We start from the raw sequence: 20,081 nt of genomic DNA on the forward strand, positions 1-20,081 counted from the left end.
GCATCATAGTCATTTTATCTCAATCTTCTGATTCAATATGATTTATAATTCACAATTCAAAAATTAGCCTCGTGATTCACAATTGAAATAATATTGGTTACAATACAATGAGCTGATTTCTATTTTCTCTGAACCTGACAGCTATACAACATTTTCTCGAGGGTACCTACCAAAATCTCTATCAAAAAGGAAACTAATTTCTATGTTACATGAGAAAGAATTGAATCCTAAAGGAGGAGTGCTAAAGCTTTATACAAGGTGTCATGGTACTACGGTTGGGTTGGACTTTGGTGCTTTGCAAATCCAAAAAATAATCCAATGCCAGTTCTACTGCCATATAGAAGGCATGCCCTGCTTCTTGAGCCAACATAAATGGGACTGGATCCATCATTTTCATAGCATACACTGGACGCATGTATTCACACTAAGCGTCCATTCTGCATCTAAATCAGTTGGCCACTTGAATCCCATTCAACAGCATGCCATCAAAGAATCAACTCCTATCTCCTAAGCCTGTTGTATGTTCAAAACTCCACAGGAGGCAGGAATTCACTATTCCACGCCAACAGCTTCTTAAGTGGTCTCAGAAGCATTCCCCTTACGCGGGGTACATTCCTGCTCTTTGGCAAGAGCTTCATGTTGATGCAAAGGAGCAGAAAACACAGTCGTCAACTATCTTTTGCCCCCTTCTTTGTCAAGTTAATGCCCTTTGCCTTCTCCATTTCAGCCTCTTTCTCAGCTTTCTTCTTCTCTAACTCTGCTTGTTTGATATTCTCTTCATGTGCTTTCCGAAACAACCTTATAAAATTTAGCAGGGTTGTGGTAACTGCAATTGTTAACCCAATAACAATAACAAGTTAGCCTAAGCATAATAGAAAAGATGAGAATATATTGCCAATCTTTCCAAACATAACAGAAACACACATGGATCATGAAACTTCATTCCATTGAGATTTTCCTTCTATATATCTAATTTTCTTTTGCTGCAATGCTTACACATGGATCCACCAAGGAGGACAGGCAATTCTATCAATTCAGCAACTGATTACCATATCCAAGAAGGATATGAAATAGTTTGGTACAGATTCCATTAGAAACTCTTAGAATGTTGGCTTAGGACCTAGCTCAACCCTATAAAACCGGCTTATAGGGTGAGAACTGCCCAAACCTTATAAGGATTACATTGACCATATCTCTAGTTGATGTGGAATCTCAACATACTCTCTCACAACAAGACTGAACATTTGAAGTGTTGACAAATGCAGGTGACCCAGCCCAATAACAACACCCCATCACGCCTAGGAATAGACATCTAGGATAGGCTATCATACTATCTTAGAACTTGGACTTAGGCCTAATTCCACCCCACAAAACAGACTTGAAAAGTGAGAACTGCCCAAGCCTTATAAGTTATAAGAACTACATTAGTCATATTTCTAGTTGATGCAGGATCTTGATAACAACATTTATAATAAATAAATACAAGCATGCTTCCTTAACCTTAGACAAGAAAACCACACTTCTAAATCAGCCTAATTTCTACAAAATACACACTTGGCCCAACTATAAAATGCAACAGGTCATGAAAGTGTACTTTCACAAGAAACATTAGTTAAATCAAGTTATTAAACTATAATCTGATAGGGTGTTTGGAAGAGCTTATTTACATCTTATTAGGGCTTATCTTATGATATAAGCACTTGTACAAGTGATTGAGATAGCTTATGATATATCCATTAACTGTTTTTAGCTTATATCAATAAGATTTTCTGAATAACTCCTGAAAATAGCTTACAACTTATATGAAAGCAGTTTTGTGGTAAATATGTAATTAGTTTAGGACAGATTTTTTCCTATAATTAATACTGATTTAGGACAGATTGATTACCAGTAATAATTAGGGAGATTTTATTTCCTTACATCATGTTATTCTTTATTATCAGTGGCCTATAAAGGCAGACTCATGATTGTATTCCAAAGTAAGCAATAATACTCAGATTTCTACAAGTTGCAACCTATTTTCTCTTTGATTGCAGAAACAACTTATTCATAAATGTTTACATGATATAAACACTTATTTAATAAGCGCTTAATTAAGTTGTTTATCCAAACGCACCCTAAGCCACCAGTGAAAAAGACCAATGCCTGCATATCATACTGATTACCAACAACATAAACATGTTAATTATCAACTTACCTTGCTCCATAGGGCAACGAGCAGGATCCTCACCAAAATATAGTGCAAGTGCATCAGCGCTTCTACCCTGTCAGACAAATTTACAATCTTTATATCTCTTCATATTGGTGCATAATGTACAACGAAGATAGTTAAGCATATTACCACTACAGAATATAGGTTTGTTAGAGATGCTACCTCTGACTCAGATACAGCTATAAATTCTTTCAATGTCTGAATAGAACATTAAAAATAGAGTCAAATGTGCTGAGAATGTAAACCAGATAATAAACCATATAAAGTAGAATTTTATTTTTTTTATCAGCCAAGACAGAGAAAATAGCATTAAAGAGGAAACAAGGGGTATACAAAACCCATATACAAAAGGGAAACACAATCACTAGAAAAAATGCAGACACCAGTAGTTACCTAACAGGTGCACACCCCCTACTATTACTCATGTACCTTATTACATATATTCCCTTCCCCAAGAGCTGACCAACAACAACATAAAGTCCAAAGCAAATAATAAACATCAATTAGAAAATCAACGGTTGAGATAATAATTAACTGTAGATTTTATAATATATGCATTTGATTTTGTCACAATTTTCAACCATTGATTTCCTAATAAAGTAATAAACATTAAACTATTGTAAGTTCACTTTATTCTCTAAAATACACCTCCTCACTTTAGAAGAGCCAAATCTAGAATGGTAGTACCCTCTAATTAAAACCAATGTCAGTTCCACCTTTAGCCATTTCCTTGACAAATTAAAGGGGGAAAAACACAAAACTTTTGAGGGGGCCTCAGAGCAATACTACCACCTCTTACATAAAGAGGAAGGACATTCTAAACTGCCAACACAAAACTTGTATTGGGTAATTTTAGATTAAATGTAAATTTATATCTCATGCTACAAATAGAAGATTGTGATAGGAAACCAACATCATACAATGAACAAAGCAAGTTGAGAAAAAATCAGCAAGAGTCTGCAAATCGACATATCTAACATGAACTACCCATGCACAATCATAAGCTTTAGTAATTGGTGATGTCATCATAACTACACAATCAACTACATTCATGAAGCAGGAAAAACCAGTACTCTGAATTCATTTCAGAAATTGAACTTTCTTTGTTATTTTATATTGTTGTGGTTAGTATTTTCCTGATATAAAGAAGAATCAAGTGACTGACATAAAAATGATTAACACCTTATGGAAAACTTCGGAGACAGGTCCATCATTTGCAGATGCAGCAAATTCTTGTTTAACCTTTTCTAATCCCTTGATGATTGCCTGCATCTCTTCTGCTAATGACTTCAATTGTATCTGAAAGAAATGGCATGTCCAGTCAATAACCAGTGTAATATTATTACCTAAAATGGGTTATAATGGGTGACCCGTCCATGCATCCAAACATAATCATAATGACCACTAATTAGTCCATTAAAACAACCAAATGTTTGAAACATCAAATACATTCTCCATAACCAATGTACCTTAAAAGGTAAATACTAGAAACATTAATATTTTAGTTCGCTAACACCAATAAATGTAGAATTATAAATCTTGGGGGATAACAATAAAAACAAGAATTTGCTCACAAAAAATAAATACATGAATATAAAAAACAACGGATTGGTCCAACTCAACCCACTTAGAAAACGGGTTGGGTTGAACTCATTTAGAAAGTGGTTTGAAAATTCCAAGCCAACCCAACTTGTTTAGCAGGGTTAAATGGGCCAACCCACAATGGATAGAACCCATTTTGTCATCTCTACCCTGAATTAAGTTCATTTTCACTTTTGCTATAAATTACATTATACCAAGTCCCCACTTTATTTAACAGATTTTTGTAAAGTCCTGTGTGATTTTTTTAGCACGTAACGGACTCAAAAGGACCTTATTATGACTATGCCAAAGGGATGAGCTTTTGTCTCCAATGGTGAGCTTTGGTCACTTCCCTGCTCACCAGCATCTAAAACCAAGTCTCTTAGAGTCGTAGTTATAAAAACTGGAAGGAATCTCACTTTTACAAATAATGGGGAAAAGTGAAATTAGACAAGCAAATCAGGGATGTAAAGCGCAGTAGACCATTTCTTGGCTATAAAGAACCAAAAACTAATCATCACCTTAGTGGAAGCTTCCAGGCTAACAAGGTCTAGGTGGAAATCAAGGAGCCTGGGCGATTTATCAGCCAGGACCTAGAGCCAAAGAGGGAAGGAAAAAAAAGGTTAGCAACCAGACAATATCTTCATTTTTTGCAATTGACACTTTCTACCTTGCAAAGATAATGCATCAGTGTCATTTTACTGTTAGAAGCACGAGTGTCAGTGAGCTTTAAAAGACTATCCAACTTGAATCCAACTGCAGATCCTGCAAAAATGAAAACATTTGATACTAAGATCTAACAGAATCATATAAAAGATTGACTACTAACAAATAGAGTTGGCACCATGTGTCAAGTGTCTACTACATCTAGCAACAAATAATGAGAATGAAACTTACATAACTACCAAAGACTTACAGACTTACCCCTTGCCGTTCCTTGATTCAATGTATTACCCAAATAAAGAATTTTCTTCATTATCTCCTTTAGTTTAACAGAATTCCGGACCTGTTACCGAGAAAAAAGTGCACAAGGTCAAAGAAATTCAAGCAATGCAACATTCATCAGTTGGATATGTAAAGTACCTCTTCACAGGCAGAGTTCACAGTGTTTAAACTCTTCTTAAATTCTGTTACCTGCATAACAAGCAAAGTATGATATCTGAAGGAAAAAGCCAAGTCCACCGAACATTCAGAAGTCAGAAAAATATTACAGACATCACCAGACCTGAGAACCAAACTGAATCTTGAATGCAAATACTCTTAATTTTGACTCCACCCTTGGCACCTTCATCAACTCCAGAAAAAACTGAAACATCACAAAATATATAATATGATTACTATAAATATTGATTCAAGAGTTAAATACATCTACAATTAAGGGCAATAAATACAAAACTGATGAATCTGAACAATCATGTAACCTCCAAGACTTTAAATGCTAGTCATAACCCATAAGACCCATTTCCAACAATAACAATTGGTGTTCTATCAATCGATCTATGATAAAACCATTAGCCCCACACCAAAGAAAATCCCTCATAATCTTCTCAATCCTCTGAGCAACAAGCATTGGATTGCAATAAAGATAAAGATGACTGAATTCAAGATATACACACAACCACTCAAAAACGGCAGCACCCCTCCAACTATTTAACCACTTGAAAATCTTTCTAATGACAAGTTCCCAAAAGGAATGGACCCGGAGGAACACCAAGATAGGTAAGGGACCATTGAAGAATTTGACAACCCGACAAAGAGAAAAAAATGGTTAAATAATAATCTACATACTAAAGCACTTTTAGAAAGGCCCGTCTTTAATCCCAAAACTAAATCTAAAACATTCAAGAATCGAAAGAGATTTATCAAAGAAATCAACACCAACTCCAGATCCCTTACCAGCAATTTGACCTACCGTTATAATCAAATGTCAGATTCAGTTCTAAAATTCAAACCTCATTTAATAGCTGTGTAGTGCTTTAATCTCTGGAGCTAACTATTTATACCCAGAGTTTGGCAATAATTAAAATTCAAAAAGGCATTACATCAATTGTTTTCCTTAAAGAAAAAATTCACCTCTTTCAGGTAGCTGGCTACATCATTTTTTCATCATTCCTCCCGCCTCCCTTTCAGATTTTGTTGAAAACAATGATGACCAAATAAATCAGCTAGTACTAGATAGTTTTATCATTATTATACCTTTAGTTTCCTCTCAACTTAATTATGTGAGAATTTTATCCCATCACTTATATACTATAGAAATTTTACTTTTAAAACAGCTCAATCATCCTTCATGTAAACCTCATGACACCAAGGCATGAGTTAGTTACGGATAAGCCATACAAGGCATCCCATATAATTCTATTACCAACACTTTATGTCAATAACCATCATATATAATGTTATGACTAATATAAATCATAGCACACCTGTTCACACTTCCCCAAAATCTCCTTGTCACCAGTGTATCCCTAAACAACCATAAACAAGAGGAAACAAAATTAGAAATTAAACAAATCACAGTAAAAGGATATATTTTAGTGTTACAGAAGATACCACAAACTAGAAACCTTAATTGTTAAAACAAGATGTAAGAATTATGGATAAATTTGTTAAACTTCACCTTCAAAAGATCCATCTCCTCTTTGGTAGGACAAAACTTAATGAGATTTTCCACTTGATCAACATCCAATACTGACTCATCCAAAGCTAGTACTGCAGCCTGAGAATATCCATTTCAAAGTGTTAGGAAAGATAATATTTACCATTGATTGTTTATCTACTATCAGCAGCCTTTAACTTAAATAACTACTCTTGCAAGATTATAAAGATTCCCACATCAAAGTATCAGCCTACCATCATATCGGGAAGTGGCATCTTAACCTTGGTGAGCATAATTTCAGTATTATTAGCCCTCCTTAGATCAACCTACAATTAATAATACAAATACACAAGCTATTGATCAGTTATTAACAAGGTACCAAATAAACATCAAGTCAATGAGTTTCTAACAAATATTGGCTTTAAGAACAAACAGGCAAAAAACTGCACCAGTATCACCTTAGAATTCATAAATTTACAGTATCAGAATTTTAATTTATGGAACAAGAAGAGACAGTGAACTGAAAGGACAATAACAGAACAATATTTTTTATTGATGTAATTAGCACAGTCAACAATACTTAATGCTTAATGAATAAACTATCAAGGTGTGCTGCATATTTTTATTGACATAATAAAATTAAAGAAAAGTACATTTGTTTCCTCCACAAGTTAACAAGAAGTATCTGATCTGGCAAGTTAGGTAAAAAAGAAGAAGACTTCGTTTAATGAACAAAACATGAAGTTTCAAATCAATGGCATTAAATTCCAATTTAAATATAAATGCAGTGATGAAATTTAGCAGCCTTTGTGAAGTAAAACTACAAATCATGGTGAATTATATTTCTAGATGGAATGACTACATGAGAAACATCAAATATCACTCACATAAGGCTTATATCAAAAATCAAATTTTGAAAACATTCATATAAAATAATACCAAGGTGATTCTGTCAGTTTTAGCTCCAACAGACTTGCGCCGCCCTCCAGATTTGCCAGAATCGGTAGGTTTTGGAACATTTGCAGAGAAAAGCTTCTCTAGCTCTGAAACATCAAACTCTGGTGCACTAAGAGAGAACATAAAACCAGTCATTACAAAATATAGGGATATAGATAAGATGGAGAACATACAATTATACATAATTGAAATGATTATGTGCAATAGTAGACAAGACAAATTACATTTGAGGTTCTCCATGTCTTTGTAATTCTTCCCATAAACTTCCTTGTAATGCCCTCGTAACCTTGCTCCAATGCAACGGCTTTAAGGAGGATCGTCGGGGTGCCATTGCACCACCTCCTGCAGGGCGTGCATACCCACGTCCCCTCCCTCTTGGATCAGCTCCAACATTGGCACCTTTTGCACCTAAGGGCGGAGGTGGTGGGGGTCCACCCCCAGGAGGGCTAGGAGCACCAGGAACACCAGGGGGAGGTGGAGGAGGAGGACCTCGACCAACGGGAGGAGGTGGAGGAGGAGGACCTCGACCACCAGGAGGAGGTGGAGGAGGAGGACCTCGACCACCAGGAGGAGGTGGTCCTTGACCACCCGGAGGTGGTGGTGGAGGTGGTGCTCCATACATTGGAGGGGGTGGAGGAGGTGGTCCTCTCCCACCAGGAGGTGGTGGTGGTGGAGGTGGGAGAAGTGGGGCTCGACCACCAGGAGGAGGTGGAGGAGGTGGTCCTCTCCCACTAGGAGGTGGTGGTGGTGGAGGTGGTGCTCCATACATTGGAGGAGGTGGGGGAGGTGGAGCTCCACTTGATGGACGAAGGGGTGGTGGAGGTGGAGGTGGGGCTCCACTTGATGGAGGAAGAGGTGGCGGTGGGGGAGGGGGGGCTCTAGACAATGGAGGAGGTGGTGGAGGGGGAGGTGTAGGTGGAGCTCTATGTAATGTAGGAGGCGGTGGTGGTGGAGCTTGCCTAAAAGGAGGTGGAGGTGGAGGTGGTGGAGATGGAGGTAGTGAAGCTTTACCAAAAGGAGGGAGAGGTGGCGGTGGAGGTACAGGTGGTGGAGCTAAATATATATATGAATTAGCTAAGGGTGGTAGAAGGGGAGGCAGAGATGGAGATGGAGGTGGGGGTGCTGGTGGAGGTGAAGCTTTATGTGATGCAAACGGAGGTGGTGGGGGAGGAGGGGGTGGAGTTCTATCTGTTGAAGCTGTAGGAAACATGGTAATAGGAGGAGGAGGAGGAGGAATTGATGGAATTCCATGCTTTGGAAGAAGTGATGCTAATGGTGTTAGAGGAAGAATGGATGAAACTTCATACCTTGGAGGAGGCATTGGAGGTGGTGGTGGAGGAGGCTGTGAAGGTGCCGCTACAGTATCCACTACAGAAAGACTATGATCTGGAGGGGATGGGGAAGGAACTAAGCTCCTTTTATTTAGCCCAAAAAATGAGGGTGGAGGTGGGGGCGGGGGTGGGGGTGGGAGTGGAGGGGAAGGAAGAGAAGTTGCAGATTGTTTCGTAAATGGCATTAAAGTTGAAGGTGGTGGTGGTGGTGGTGGTGGTGGCGGAGGTGGTGGTGGCGCCATGGTGGACCCCTTTCCACCCAAAGAAGATGGTGATACTAGCAGAGATGGAGAGTCTTGAGCTGATACATCATCCTTTAATGATACGGATTCAAAAACATGTGAAGAGATTCTACTTTGATATGGAAGGGGAGGTGGAGGGGGAGGTGGTGGGGGAGGCTGTAGCACTTGCTCTGAACTTTGTTGTTGGGCTTGAGTATCTGACTGAAAAGATGTCTCTTTAATTGGCAGCAATGGTGATGGTGGACATTTTTCATCTACTTCTGCTGCTATATAGCCAGAAGATCTTGAAGTGGCCACCTTCCGGCTTTTTAGGTCATTTATCTTGTCAATAGAAACAACTGCAGAGACAACAGGAGCAGATAAAGATCTTGTTTTGGCATCTTCCATTTTCTCCTTTGAGGAGGAGAAATTTGTCAGTGCAGCTGGTGCACTATTATTCCTTGATGGTGGATAATAGACATGCATTGAATTTGTATAAGAACCCTTGTTAGAAGGAATCCACCTAGTTACTGCATTTGGCTTAGCTTGTTTTGCCTGAAAACCATGGGCATCTTGCTGTTTAATCTTTGGCTTTGCTGCAATTGTATCTCCGACTGGCTTTGAGTTAGATGTAGGTTGTTTCTTCGCAGTAGATGGAAGTAGTTTACCAGATTTTTGTTCCGACAAATCAGACATATGGTGCCCTGCCTTGGAGTCTAATTCCTTATCTTCATCATATTCATTTTGCATAACTGCTAATTCTGGGTGCACATCCATGGTGACTTCCTTTGTTTCCAGAGGAGGTTTCACCATATCAGAAACAAATGTAGTGGAAGTTGACTTCATTTCTCCATCATCCACAGCAATGTCCTTCACTGCATGAGGATCTGAATCCATGCTCCCACCAAATTTATAGTGCACATCATCAATGGAGATATCTTTCACTGCATTAATACCAGAATTCATCTTGTCAACCTGCTTGGGAATCCTGTCATCGGGTGTACAATCCTCAAAAGTATGAGGATCTGACTCTTGCCTCCAGACCTCTTTATGAGTTTCAACATCCACTGCATTTTCATGAAAAGCTTGAGAATCATATTCTGTCTTACCTTCCTGTGCATCAATTACATTGCTGAAAATCTCTTCTACTTCATAGAATTCCTCTGGTGAAGCACTTTCTGTCTCAGCACTCTCAGTCTCATTTGCATCTTCACTCACCATGACTGTGGTTAGTTCAGGTATAACAGCATCAGCGTCCAAAAAAAGCACCTGAAACAGATATGAGTATGTGTTCAACTCCTACTGGACCAGAATATGGCTTTTGCCAAAGAATAACAATAACTTACCTCTGCTTTGAAGTCCTTGGGAAATAGGTCCTTTGCCTCCCACAAAATATCAATTTCATCACGGTTCAGCATCAAAATATTTGACCGCACAAATGCAGTATGAAACATAACTCTAAACATCATATCCTCACGAACAAAATCTTCATTTAAATGTATGCACTCGAGAACCACATCCCCTTGAACACGACAACGGATGTCAATTTTGACGAGCATACACTCTGCCTGTGATTAAAATTTAATAAGAGGAACACTCTATCTAATCAATTCACAATTTAGTATCAATAGTGAAAATTTATATGGCACCTGTACGTAGTGGCGAACATGCTTTTTGGATATTGAAGTTGAAAAAAGTAGCTTTGAACTTCTATTGGCAGGGATTGAAGGGTCCTGACCATAAACACGCACAACAGGCCGGCAACCTTTTCCATCATCAAATAATGGAAGGACTCTAAGAATCAGGCAATCCAAATATAAGGGTGTTTCTGATGGTGGCCACTCAGAACCCAAATGTCTCCTGGAAATATACTGAAGATATCTTAAATGAGAAGGCTGTGGATTCAAAGGAGATAAAAGGTGTAGTAGTTCTCTTGGAGCTTGCTTGTAGACCATTTCAAGAGTCTTCTGATCCCCACTGTACTGTTTCCGGTATAACAGAAGACCTGCTAGCATAAATGCCAGCACGGGCCAACCACCCCTTTCACAGTGCATCAAAAGCACATTCTGTTGCCCCTCCAAAGACAACCAGCTTTCACTTGATCGAAGGAAGTGATGGATCATCTCTAAAGGCAGAAGGGGACAACCCTCATATTGTCGAGGGTACTCCATAACTGTCATGTCATACTGAGAAAATATGTCTGAAATTTGGCTGCGTCTCTCCCCTTCTCGGAAATTGAATACCATGAAAGAAGCATCTGGAAAGTGATCCTGTAGCTGAGCCACAATCCCCCCCATATAAACTCGGTATTCATCTTCTTCCAAGACATCCGGTGAGAAGCAGCAATCAAAAACTGCAAAAACAGGTAAGGAATAGTCAAATACTACCAATTTGGTAATGCAGGGGTGGAGAACTAGAGAACTTATTCACAACTTCAAACCCATGTTTTCATTTAATAAGAAGTTAGAAAAACCAAAGACGGCAAGCAAAGAAGAAACGAATTTCTTATACAGAAGCTCAAGAAGATCCAAAGGCCGGACATTTAAGAATTAACAGAGGAAATTGCTTAATTCTGCCAATACCCATCTTTGCAACAACGTAAAAAAGCAACTGTAGCAAGCCATAAAAAATAATGACTTAAAGGATAACACTCAATAGTTCTCAGTTTAAGAATCCTCCAGAGCTCATCAACTACTAATCCTAATTGACAAATGACCACCACGACTTAGATGCTGCTTTATTTTTTCTTCTCGGGAGTGATTAATTTCCTACAAGAAAGCTAGAAAGGAAACTAACAGCTCCTAGTTAAAAAGAAAAAGGTCCACATTGTTGTAGCACATTACCATAGGCATTGTTTTTGAAACGGCATTAATTAAAGCTTACTAAATTAGCTTCTAAACATTAAAAGGAGTCCTAAAAGCTACAAAATCAGCTGCCCCTCAACTTGCAGAGAGTTGAAAAAAAAGTAACGGACGAAATGCATTCATGAGCTGAATTATGCAGAGGAAACAGAGCAATCATCAATAAACAAATAGAAAAATTTAGGGAAAGTAAGAGAGAGAAAGAGGAAAATGGAAAGGAAGCAAACCATAAACTCTCTCGGAAATCTCCAGAAGCCGATCCGGCGGCTTCCGGTAGAAGAACCTTCTGAACAGCGCCATCTGATGGCGCTGTTTCTACCCCGATCGGATCCAAACCGATAATTGGGTTGGTCCCACCACCAAGATCAAAACTTTTTGCCACCAACAAACGAAGCCGCAGATCTTGCAAATACCCAATTCGATCAGAGCCCAATGGAACCCGTAAATGCTCAATTCAGAGGCAGGAGAGAGCAAAAGGAAAGATGGGTGACGTGATCCAATGGAAAGCTGAATTGCAGAAAAAACAATATAGTCAAAGAATTGATTTCCAAAAATCAAAATAAAAATATGAAAGGGGAAGAGGGGTAGGAGGAAAAATTGAAGTGATGTAGAAGTACGTGTATGAAATGGAATGCAAAAAAGGTAATAAACCTTTTTTTGTTGTAGAGGGAGGTGAATTTGGGAGAAAATGTGATTAGAATGAGAGTGGGTAACGGAGAAGAGGGAAAGGGAAGAAGGAAGCGTAGTGGACTGAAAAGGAGAATATGAATACTCGTTGGAAGTTAGAGCCGTCTCTCTTTCTCTTTCTCTTTCTCTTTCTCTCTCTTTGGTTCTGTGTCTGTGTTGTGTTAATGTGTTGTTGTGTCTCTCTGCAACTGCATACAGACAACATATTTTTGGGCAAGCTGGGGTTGATGGCACCCTTGTCTACGTGGTTGGCGACGTGGCACATACGTTCCACATCTTACTTCAACACACGTTTAACTACAAAAACATTCAAAATGTTATAACAGTTCACTTTTTAACGAAAGTTTTTCTTACGTTAAATTTTAAAGAATTTTATTTTATATTATTAATTATATAATATTATATATATATATATATATATATGGAAACATTCATATGTTCTCACAATAATTCTTTAAAATTAATTACTTATTGTAAATAATAGATGTTAAGAAAATAAATAACAAGATGAGATGAATAAACCATAAAAAATATTAATTTAAAGTTAAATAATTCAATTGTAGTATTTAAAAATACTTATGATCTTAAATTTTTCTCATGTAATATCATTAAGACACAAGTTTGTAATAAGACTTGCATTTAATAAAAGGAGAATTTTCATTTGTATAACAAATAGCAAATTTTACAATTATTGAGCATATGTATTAATTCAGAGTTATTTCTGTTTGTTACCCATTGTAGTCTTATTCACCTCCAGCATGGTTGTTTTTCGTAAAAAAAAAATAAAAAAACTTATCATCTATATAAAAAAATTATCAAATTTGTGATGTGTAAATTACTGTCCGAAATATGAATAACACACTTCTAATAAAAAATATTTAATAAAAAAAGTTTAAAAACAGATAAACAAAATGATATGAAATCTCCTTATTTATTCAGCAACTAAAAAAATATATAAGATATTATAAGAAAATCTGGGATTATTCAATAATTAAGTCAATATCGAAATGATGTGTACAAAAAGTTTATATATATATGTAGAAGTGAAATCACAGATATTTGTGTGAGAGAGAGAAATGATAAAAAAAAAAATTAGAGTGTAGGTAACTCATTTTGTACAAAAAATTAATGATGTCCAAAATTAAGAAAATAATTATTTTTTGAGTGCGAATAACTAAAGTTTAAATGAACACATAAATTTGAATGTAAAAATTTAAAAACAATTAATTACCAGAGAATTTTTATCGTATTAAATAATACTAGTAAAGTTACATATTTTCATCTCACTTTATATTATTCAATTATCGAACTAACAACGTATTTGTTTAAGATTAATTTTGAAGGACAACATAATTTTTTCCTTATAGTGTATACTTATAAGGAAAAAAGTTAAGATTGTATTTATCATAATTACTTGGTTTCTGAAGTCAAAATAATATTTAATTGAAATTTAGTTTTAATGAATTTTACTGAGGCCAAATTATTTCATTACCTAGCTACAAGTGGTTCAGGAATATATACTATTATTTTTTGGAATTTTCATTAATTATAATTGTCAGGCATATCTAAAATTAAATAAGCAAAACATAATGTTTGGAGGAACAAATAGTGAAAAAGATATTATCCAACATCCCACTACTCATCCATTTCTATCCCTTCACTCTATCCAGCAGATCTCACTTCTTCATGTAACCTTATATTCAACAGGTGTTAAGTTTAACACAATAAATTAGTTTCTCATAAAGTAGTAAATCTTTATAAAAAGAGATACTCGATTACATTCAATGTTTGATAGGGTCTCAAACATAATTGCTTTTAATAATGATACATTTGGAAAGAAAAATTAAAAATTGTGATCCTCCTCACCGTCAGCACGAACGGATCTGTAAGAGAGAGAGATATATATGAAGGCTCTAATTAGATTTAAGAATGTATGATGGTTATTAATTATTGGTTAGCAGGACTCAGTAGATTCTTGTGTTTTCTTTCTTTGAATACAAACCGGAGAGGATTAGTTTATTTTGCTCGTATTTTTGCAAATGAATTAATGCATTAAATAAAGACTATAATGTAATTTTTAAAAGTATCATTTTAGAAACAGTTTGAACCATTCATTTTTTTTAAAGATATTATCAATGGTTTTGATTGAATGTATCAACGCTAGTCAAATTATTTGGTGGCTCAGGTAGGCACAATCTTGATTAATTATGTGCTTAAAACATATCAAAATAACTCGTTCAAGAATTTGAACTACTATATTTTTTTGGGCTACTAATTGTGAATAGTGTATTGCAAATAAAAAATCACATCATTGAAATCAATGTGTTGAAATTAAAATCGAAATATTTAAGTAATATTTAAATTTGATCTTTGATAAAAATAAATTTTTATTAAATTTTAATTTGTCCTTATGATAAACTAGATGATTATGAAAAAACAGAAAAGAACAAAACACCCAAGGCAAGTCAGGCAATCTCAAGTCAGCATTAATATCACATATAAACGCATATTTTTACACACTAAAATTTATTTGAACAACTAATGAGAGTTTATTTAATGACAGAAAATAGTCCTCACGAAATAAAACAATCTATAGTATGCAGTATGAAAAATTAAAACTAAAAAGAATAAAACAATAGAAAGTAGATTAAAGGATTTATCTATGAGAAAATAAGTTATATACATAAATAATTTTATTTAGTCATTTAATTATTTAATTATGACTCTCCATGCATAATAATTTTTTAGATTTTCATGATAATTATTTTAAAAATTATATCAATAATGATTTATGATTAAATAACAATTTAAAATTATTTTATATTATGAGTACATGATCATTGAACTCTTTATCTATTCATAAAAAAAACATGTAAAATAATAAAAAAAAATATGTTATCATGAATTTAAAATAAATTATTTATAACATATTTAAATTAAAAGTAAAATAGTCTTTAGTCTTACTAATAAGAGGAAAAAGATTTTTTTTGACAACTAAGTTGACACTTTGAGAGAAAAAGAAAAAAAATATTAATATGAAAAGTAATATGATTTGATAAGAAGATAGAAAAAAAGTAAGATTATAAGTTTAAATTGTGAGTGTAAAAAAATCAGGAGTCTACTAAAAAAAAAATGGCTGTATTTGTGCACGAGAGGGTTGTGGGATGCTGAAGTGTAGCAAAGGGGGGAAGTGGTGTTTGTCGTTTAGGTTTGGCAATCCCGAAAAGTCTAGAATAGAAGGATAGGGTCCAAAGATGCAGATCTTTTCCCTGCCAAGCTCACTTCAGTGGATGAGACACCAGACACGCCCCCATTCATTGTCAACAAATACCAATCAACTTCAACTTTTTTTTCAGCTCCCTTATCGCCTTATCCCAACAACTCCTTTATAACAAACAAACTTTGTTTGTTTTCAACATTATTAATTTATTAATTTTTTCAATAAAAGTTATTAGTAAAATTAAGTTTTTGTATAAATAAATGTATTTATTGCATTTATTTTAACATTTTGATATATGTTTTTATATATTAGAGAAGCTTTCGATGTTCTCTAGTTACGAATATGCTCAATTTATTGTTGTATCATTTTAAATTTAATATAATTTACATTTTTTTCAAAAAAAAATAAAAAAATAAAATTCACACTTAATATCATCTTTTGTACAACAATTCGAAATTTTCATTTTTTTTATACAAATTACCACGATTTTTTTCTATAAAAATGGCAATTACATCTTTTATTTTTTACTATTTTCATTTACCAGATTTAGTTATTTTTCTTCTATAAATTTTATCTTTCACTAATTTAATTATGAAATTTTAATTCTTTCATTAACTTAACATTTAATATTTAATAAAAAATATCGATGCAACAGTGTACTAAAATACTATTACCCCAACATAAATGTGCCTATATGATACTGCAATAGAGTGTCATATGTCAATATTTTTGTTAAATATTAAATATTAAATATTAAATTAATAGATAATCCAAAATTACAGAATTAAAATAATTGAATATCAAATTCACAAGAAAAATACCAAAATCGCAAAATAACAGTAATAGGGATAACAAATTGCAATTAAGTCTAATAAAAAAATAACAAGGGAAAAATATTTTCAATATCATGTAATTTAAAATGTATATTTGTGATTTAAAAATAAATAAATAATATTCTCTAAGAATGTTTTATTACTCTTTTTAGAAAGAGGTTTTAGTTTTCTAAAATTAAAAAAAAAAAACTCTTTACACTAATTTATCATCGTAATTAAGAACATGAAGCTCAAATTGAATACCCTTAGAATCAAACCAACAACCACGAACTTGGTATCAAGTTGAGTGTGTTGTAGATGTTGCACTTATTCCTCGAGCATATATAATAAAAAGTTCAACCATTGCTCTTGCTAATGAAGAGTTGGAGTTTCATTGTGAATCGGGGAGCTTTGTGATTATTATAAGGAAAAACTCATCAAATAAAAGGAGGGTTCAGACCATTATTGTGAACTTAGGGTTTTGGATTTGAGGAAGAAAAAAAAAGGTGCATGTCAAGGATCGAGTTGAAGGGTTCAACAACACCGGAGTGAAGTTAGGGTTGTGACAAAACGACAATGTTTTGAGGAAGTTATGTGTCTGGTGAATGTTATGGTGTTGTGCTTGGCGTACTCGATTGACATCACATTGTAGTAGAGTATTATGTTTTCTTCACTAGGAGAGATCAAGGAAATCTAGATTAGGAAACATATGAGGTTTTCTTCTTTTTTTTGGTTTTTTCTTTTTTATATATATACAAAAAAAACTCTTATTTTAAAGATAATTTTCAAAATTTGATAGATTTTACGTGAGAAATCAACCGATGAGTAGCATAAATTATTTTCAAGATAAATTTTGAAATGAAAATGTAGACCGAAAATCATATAAACCCTTAATTATTTTGATCTATTTATTTTTAAATTAGAATAATAAATATTTATAACAACTTATTCTTTGATGTTTAGATCAATAACTGGCACCTTTTTTTAGAAAGGATCCCCTAACATTTAGAGACTAATCAAGTAGCTGCAAATCTGCAATTAAACGAAATCATTTAGAGTTTGGACTTGTGCAATAATTTTCTAAGCTTCTGTTGATATTTTCAACATGCCACAAAGCACATTATCCAATAATAAAGAGTGTCTTTCAGTTCTATCACATTCGAAAAGAAAATAAATAAATAAAAGTAAGCAATAAATTAACCAATACAACTTCATGCGTGCGGATGAATAAAATTATTCATCAGCTTTAATAATAATGTTAAAATCTCCACAACAATTTCATTTTTCTCATTTTATTACTTCCACTCTCCCTTTAATGTATAACTATTTGTAGATTAATTAAGTGATCATTTTACTAGTGAGTGTTCTCTCTTTTCTTAACAAAAACAAAAAACAAAAAAACTGCCTTTTTTTGTTTCTTTTATAAATATTTGTTCATAGATTTTTAGTTATAATCATAATCATTGAATTTTGATTTTTAAAAATAAAATAACTACAATATCTCTTTTATCCTATCCCTTTTTGAATTTTATTTAATTTTCATTCTAGATTTATTTAAGTTAAAAATACATATATAATACAAATAGTGTTTCTTTATAGTGCATAACTATTTGACCAAATAATTATCATATGGAGAATTGTTATATCATTGTTCAGAAAATTTATCATTATCATTTTACAGAGTCATTTTCACTTTTCAGATGAGACTTGGGACTAGCTAAAGTGCTAAAGTGAGGAAGGAGTTGTCTTTTAGCCGTTGGATTTTGAGACCGCATATCTGCTTCATTGCCCGCACGCTTCAGTGGTCCACACACGTGACTCGACCACCAAATATAATGGCACAGGCGCGAACCCAATTATGTGCCAGTTGAGTGGCGGGAGTCGTCGTAATAACTTGTTTTGATCGGTTATCAACCAAGATGTTATTAATCTAAAAAAATTTAAGCTTTAGGCTCATTAATAAAAAAAATATTTATTATTAATTTTTTAAAACAAAAAAGATCTCATGCACATATTTCACTAAAACATATTTAACTAAAAGATCTCACATGTGAAAAGATCTCTCTCAATTTTTACTTTCCATCTCACTTTTTATTGGACCAGATATTAAAAAACTTACATTATAACCATAAAACCAGTGTTGTTTAAAATTTCAGGCAAAACATGCAATTACTTATAACTTATCACTATTTTTGTGATTGAATTTTCCTAAAATTAGTATAGTTATTTTTTATAGATCATAAAGACTATTATGAATGATAAAAATTTTATTTACAAAATTTTAATGTAATAATAATTATTATTATTTTGATAGCCATAAAAAATTGTTGTAACTTGTAAGTAAGGCCTTGAAGGTGGAGAATTAATCCAGACTAACAGAAGAGGATCTCGTTCCCACTAGAGAGACCGAGAGGTCTGTAATGTGGAGAATCCAGGCTAAAGACAATAATGAAATGTTCGATCGTAGGAGAAAGTAAGCAAACGCAAATGGTGGCTAGGTAGAGATAAAATTAATGAACAAATACTCATTTCATTAAATAAACTGGATTAAAATTATGATAAGATTGTGCAGTCAAATTTGAACTACGTAAGAAGATTTGGGTTTTAAAAAAACTACATGAGAAGATTTACGCCACTAATGATCTATGAGACCCCACTGGTGTTTAACTTTTCCACACTCTACAAATTAATGAAGGGTTGAGAGGTGGGGTACGTAGTGCATGATTGCATCTCTCACAGGAAAAAGGAGGCACCGATCGCTGCGTGATATTCTGTGGTTCCTATGGTTCGGAAGATGATATATGTCAATTGGAAAGGACACAGAACACGAGTATGTAATGTAACCTTGCCAGCCTTTTATCCTCGTGAATTAATTTGGTGCAGTTAATTACAAAATATAGTAATTAATTGGAAGACCAGGATGTATACTAACACGTTCAGCATATATAATTGGTACAGAAGTCGATGTCCTAACCATGCCTATGGAAAAGAAAGAAAAAAGACGACAATATATATATAATTCCAAATTATGTCATGTGAATTCCCATGCAAATTTACATCGTCAGCTCTAACTGTTTTAATTTATCCTTGTGTTATTCATATAATAATTTATAGGATAAAATTTAGATATAATACTTTTCCTAGCTAGTTTTTGGTTTATCATCTTCCCTGCGAACAAAAGTTTTTGGTATATTGTCTCGGCATGAAAGGTCAACTACTTAGTACACAGACGTACGCATCTATGCATGAAAGCTCTAGTATGATCCTATATGTTTTCAACTAGAAAAAATATCTTGAAAATTATAGCACATTAAAGAGAATACGGGTGACAGCTGTTTTTTTATATCTGATATTTGAAAATATATGATATTTATATACTAATTAAGCTCAAATTCTCTTTCTTAATTGTGAGAATATTTTTTAAGATTATATTGTTTACGGGTTGGTTTGTATTTAAAATAAAACATGTTTAACTCAAATATATTTAATTGATCGAGTTGGTTTATTTTTCTTTTGTTTTTTAGTCAATTTAAATCAAATTAATCTAATTAAACTTGTGTTTATTTGGTTCGATAATCAAATTAACAAAAAAAATATATA

The 20,081-nt window shown here is 34.0% G+C and overlaps 1 protein-coding gene across 2 annotated transcripts; it reads right to left on the reverse strand.

The window, feature by feature from the left end:
* Positions 1–12: 12 nt before the first annotated feature.
* Positions 13–12,644, reverse strand: LOC114394184 (formin-like protein 20). 2 transcript variants are annotated; one of them, XM_028355819.1, is made up of 18 exons: positions 12,414–12,643; positions 11,990–12,269; positions 10,551–11,254; positions 10,248–10,469; positions 7,574–10,170; positions 7,332–7,458; positions 6,647–6,718; positions 6,414–6,512; positions 6,220–6,261; positions 5,019–5,099; positions 4,877–4,927; positions 4,718–4,799; positions 4,464–4,558; positions 4,315–4,386; positions 3,395–3,511; positions 2,342–2,410; positions 2,198–2,264; positions 13–826 (listed from the first exon to the last, which is right to left on the reverse strand). In XM_028355819.1, exons 2-18 carry the CDS (start codon positions 12,060–12,062, stop codon positions 669–671), a joined length of 4,728 nt encoding a protein of 1,575 aa, XP_028211620.1. In that variant the 5' UTR covers positions 12,063–12,269; positions 12,414–12,643; the 3' UTR covers positions 13–668. The 2 variants fall into 2 exon arrangements, 1 of the variants encoding a protein (XP_028211620.1); XR_003662665.1 differs by lacking the exons at positions 13–826; positions 2,198–2,264; positions 2,342–2,410; ... (1 more) ...; positions 4,315–4,386; positions 4,464–4,558 and having other exon boundaries at positions 6,218–6,261; positions 12,414–12,644.
* Between the last annotated feature and the right edge of the window lie 7,437 nt (positions 12,645–20,081).

This window comes from Glycine soja, chromosome 17 (assembly GCF_004193775.1).
Source record: "Glycine soja cultivar W05 chromosome 17, ASM419377v2, whole genome shotgun sequence".
Lineage (NCBI taxonomy): Eukaryota > Viridiplantae > Streptophyta > Magnoliopsida > Fabales > Fabaceae > Glycine > Glycine soja.

What these genes read in the sequence shown, in the direction of transcription:
- LOC114394184 (XM_028355819.1), bottom strand. Translation starts at nt 12,062, where the DNA reads ATGGCGCTGTTCAGAAGGTTCTTCTACCGGAAGCCGCCGGATCGGCTT. An exon ending in GATTTCCGAGAGAGTTTATG is followed by an intron (nt 11,255 to 11,989) that starts GTTTGCTTCCTT and finishes CTGTTTTTGCAG; the next exon opens with TTTTTGATTGCTGCTTCTCA. An exon ending in AGGAGATGGATCTTTTGAAG is followed by an intron (nt 6,262 to 6,413) that starts GTGAAGTTTAAC and finishes ATGGTTGTTTAG; the next exon opens with GGATACACTGGTGACAAGGA.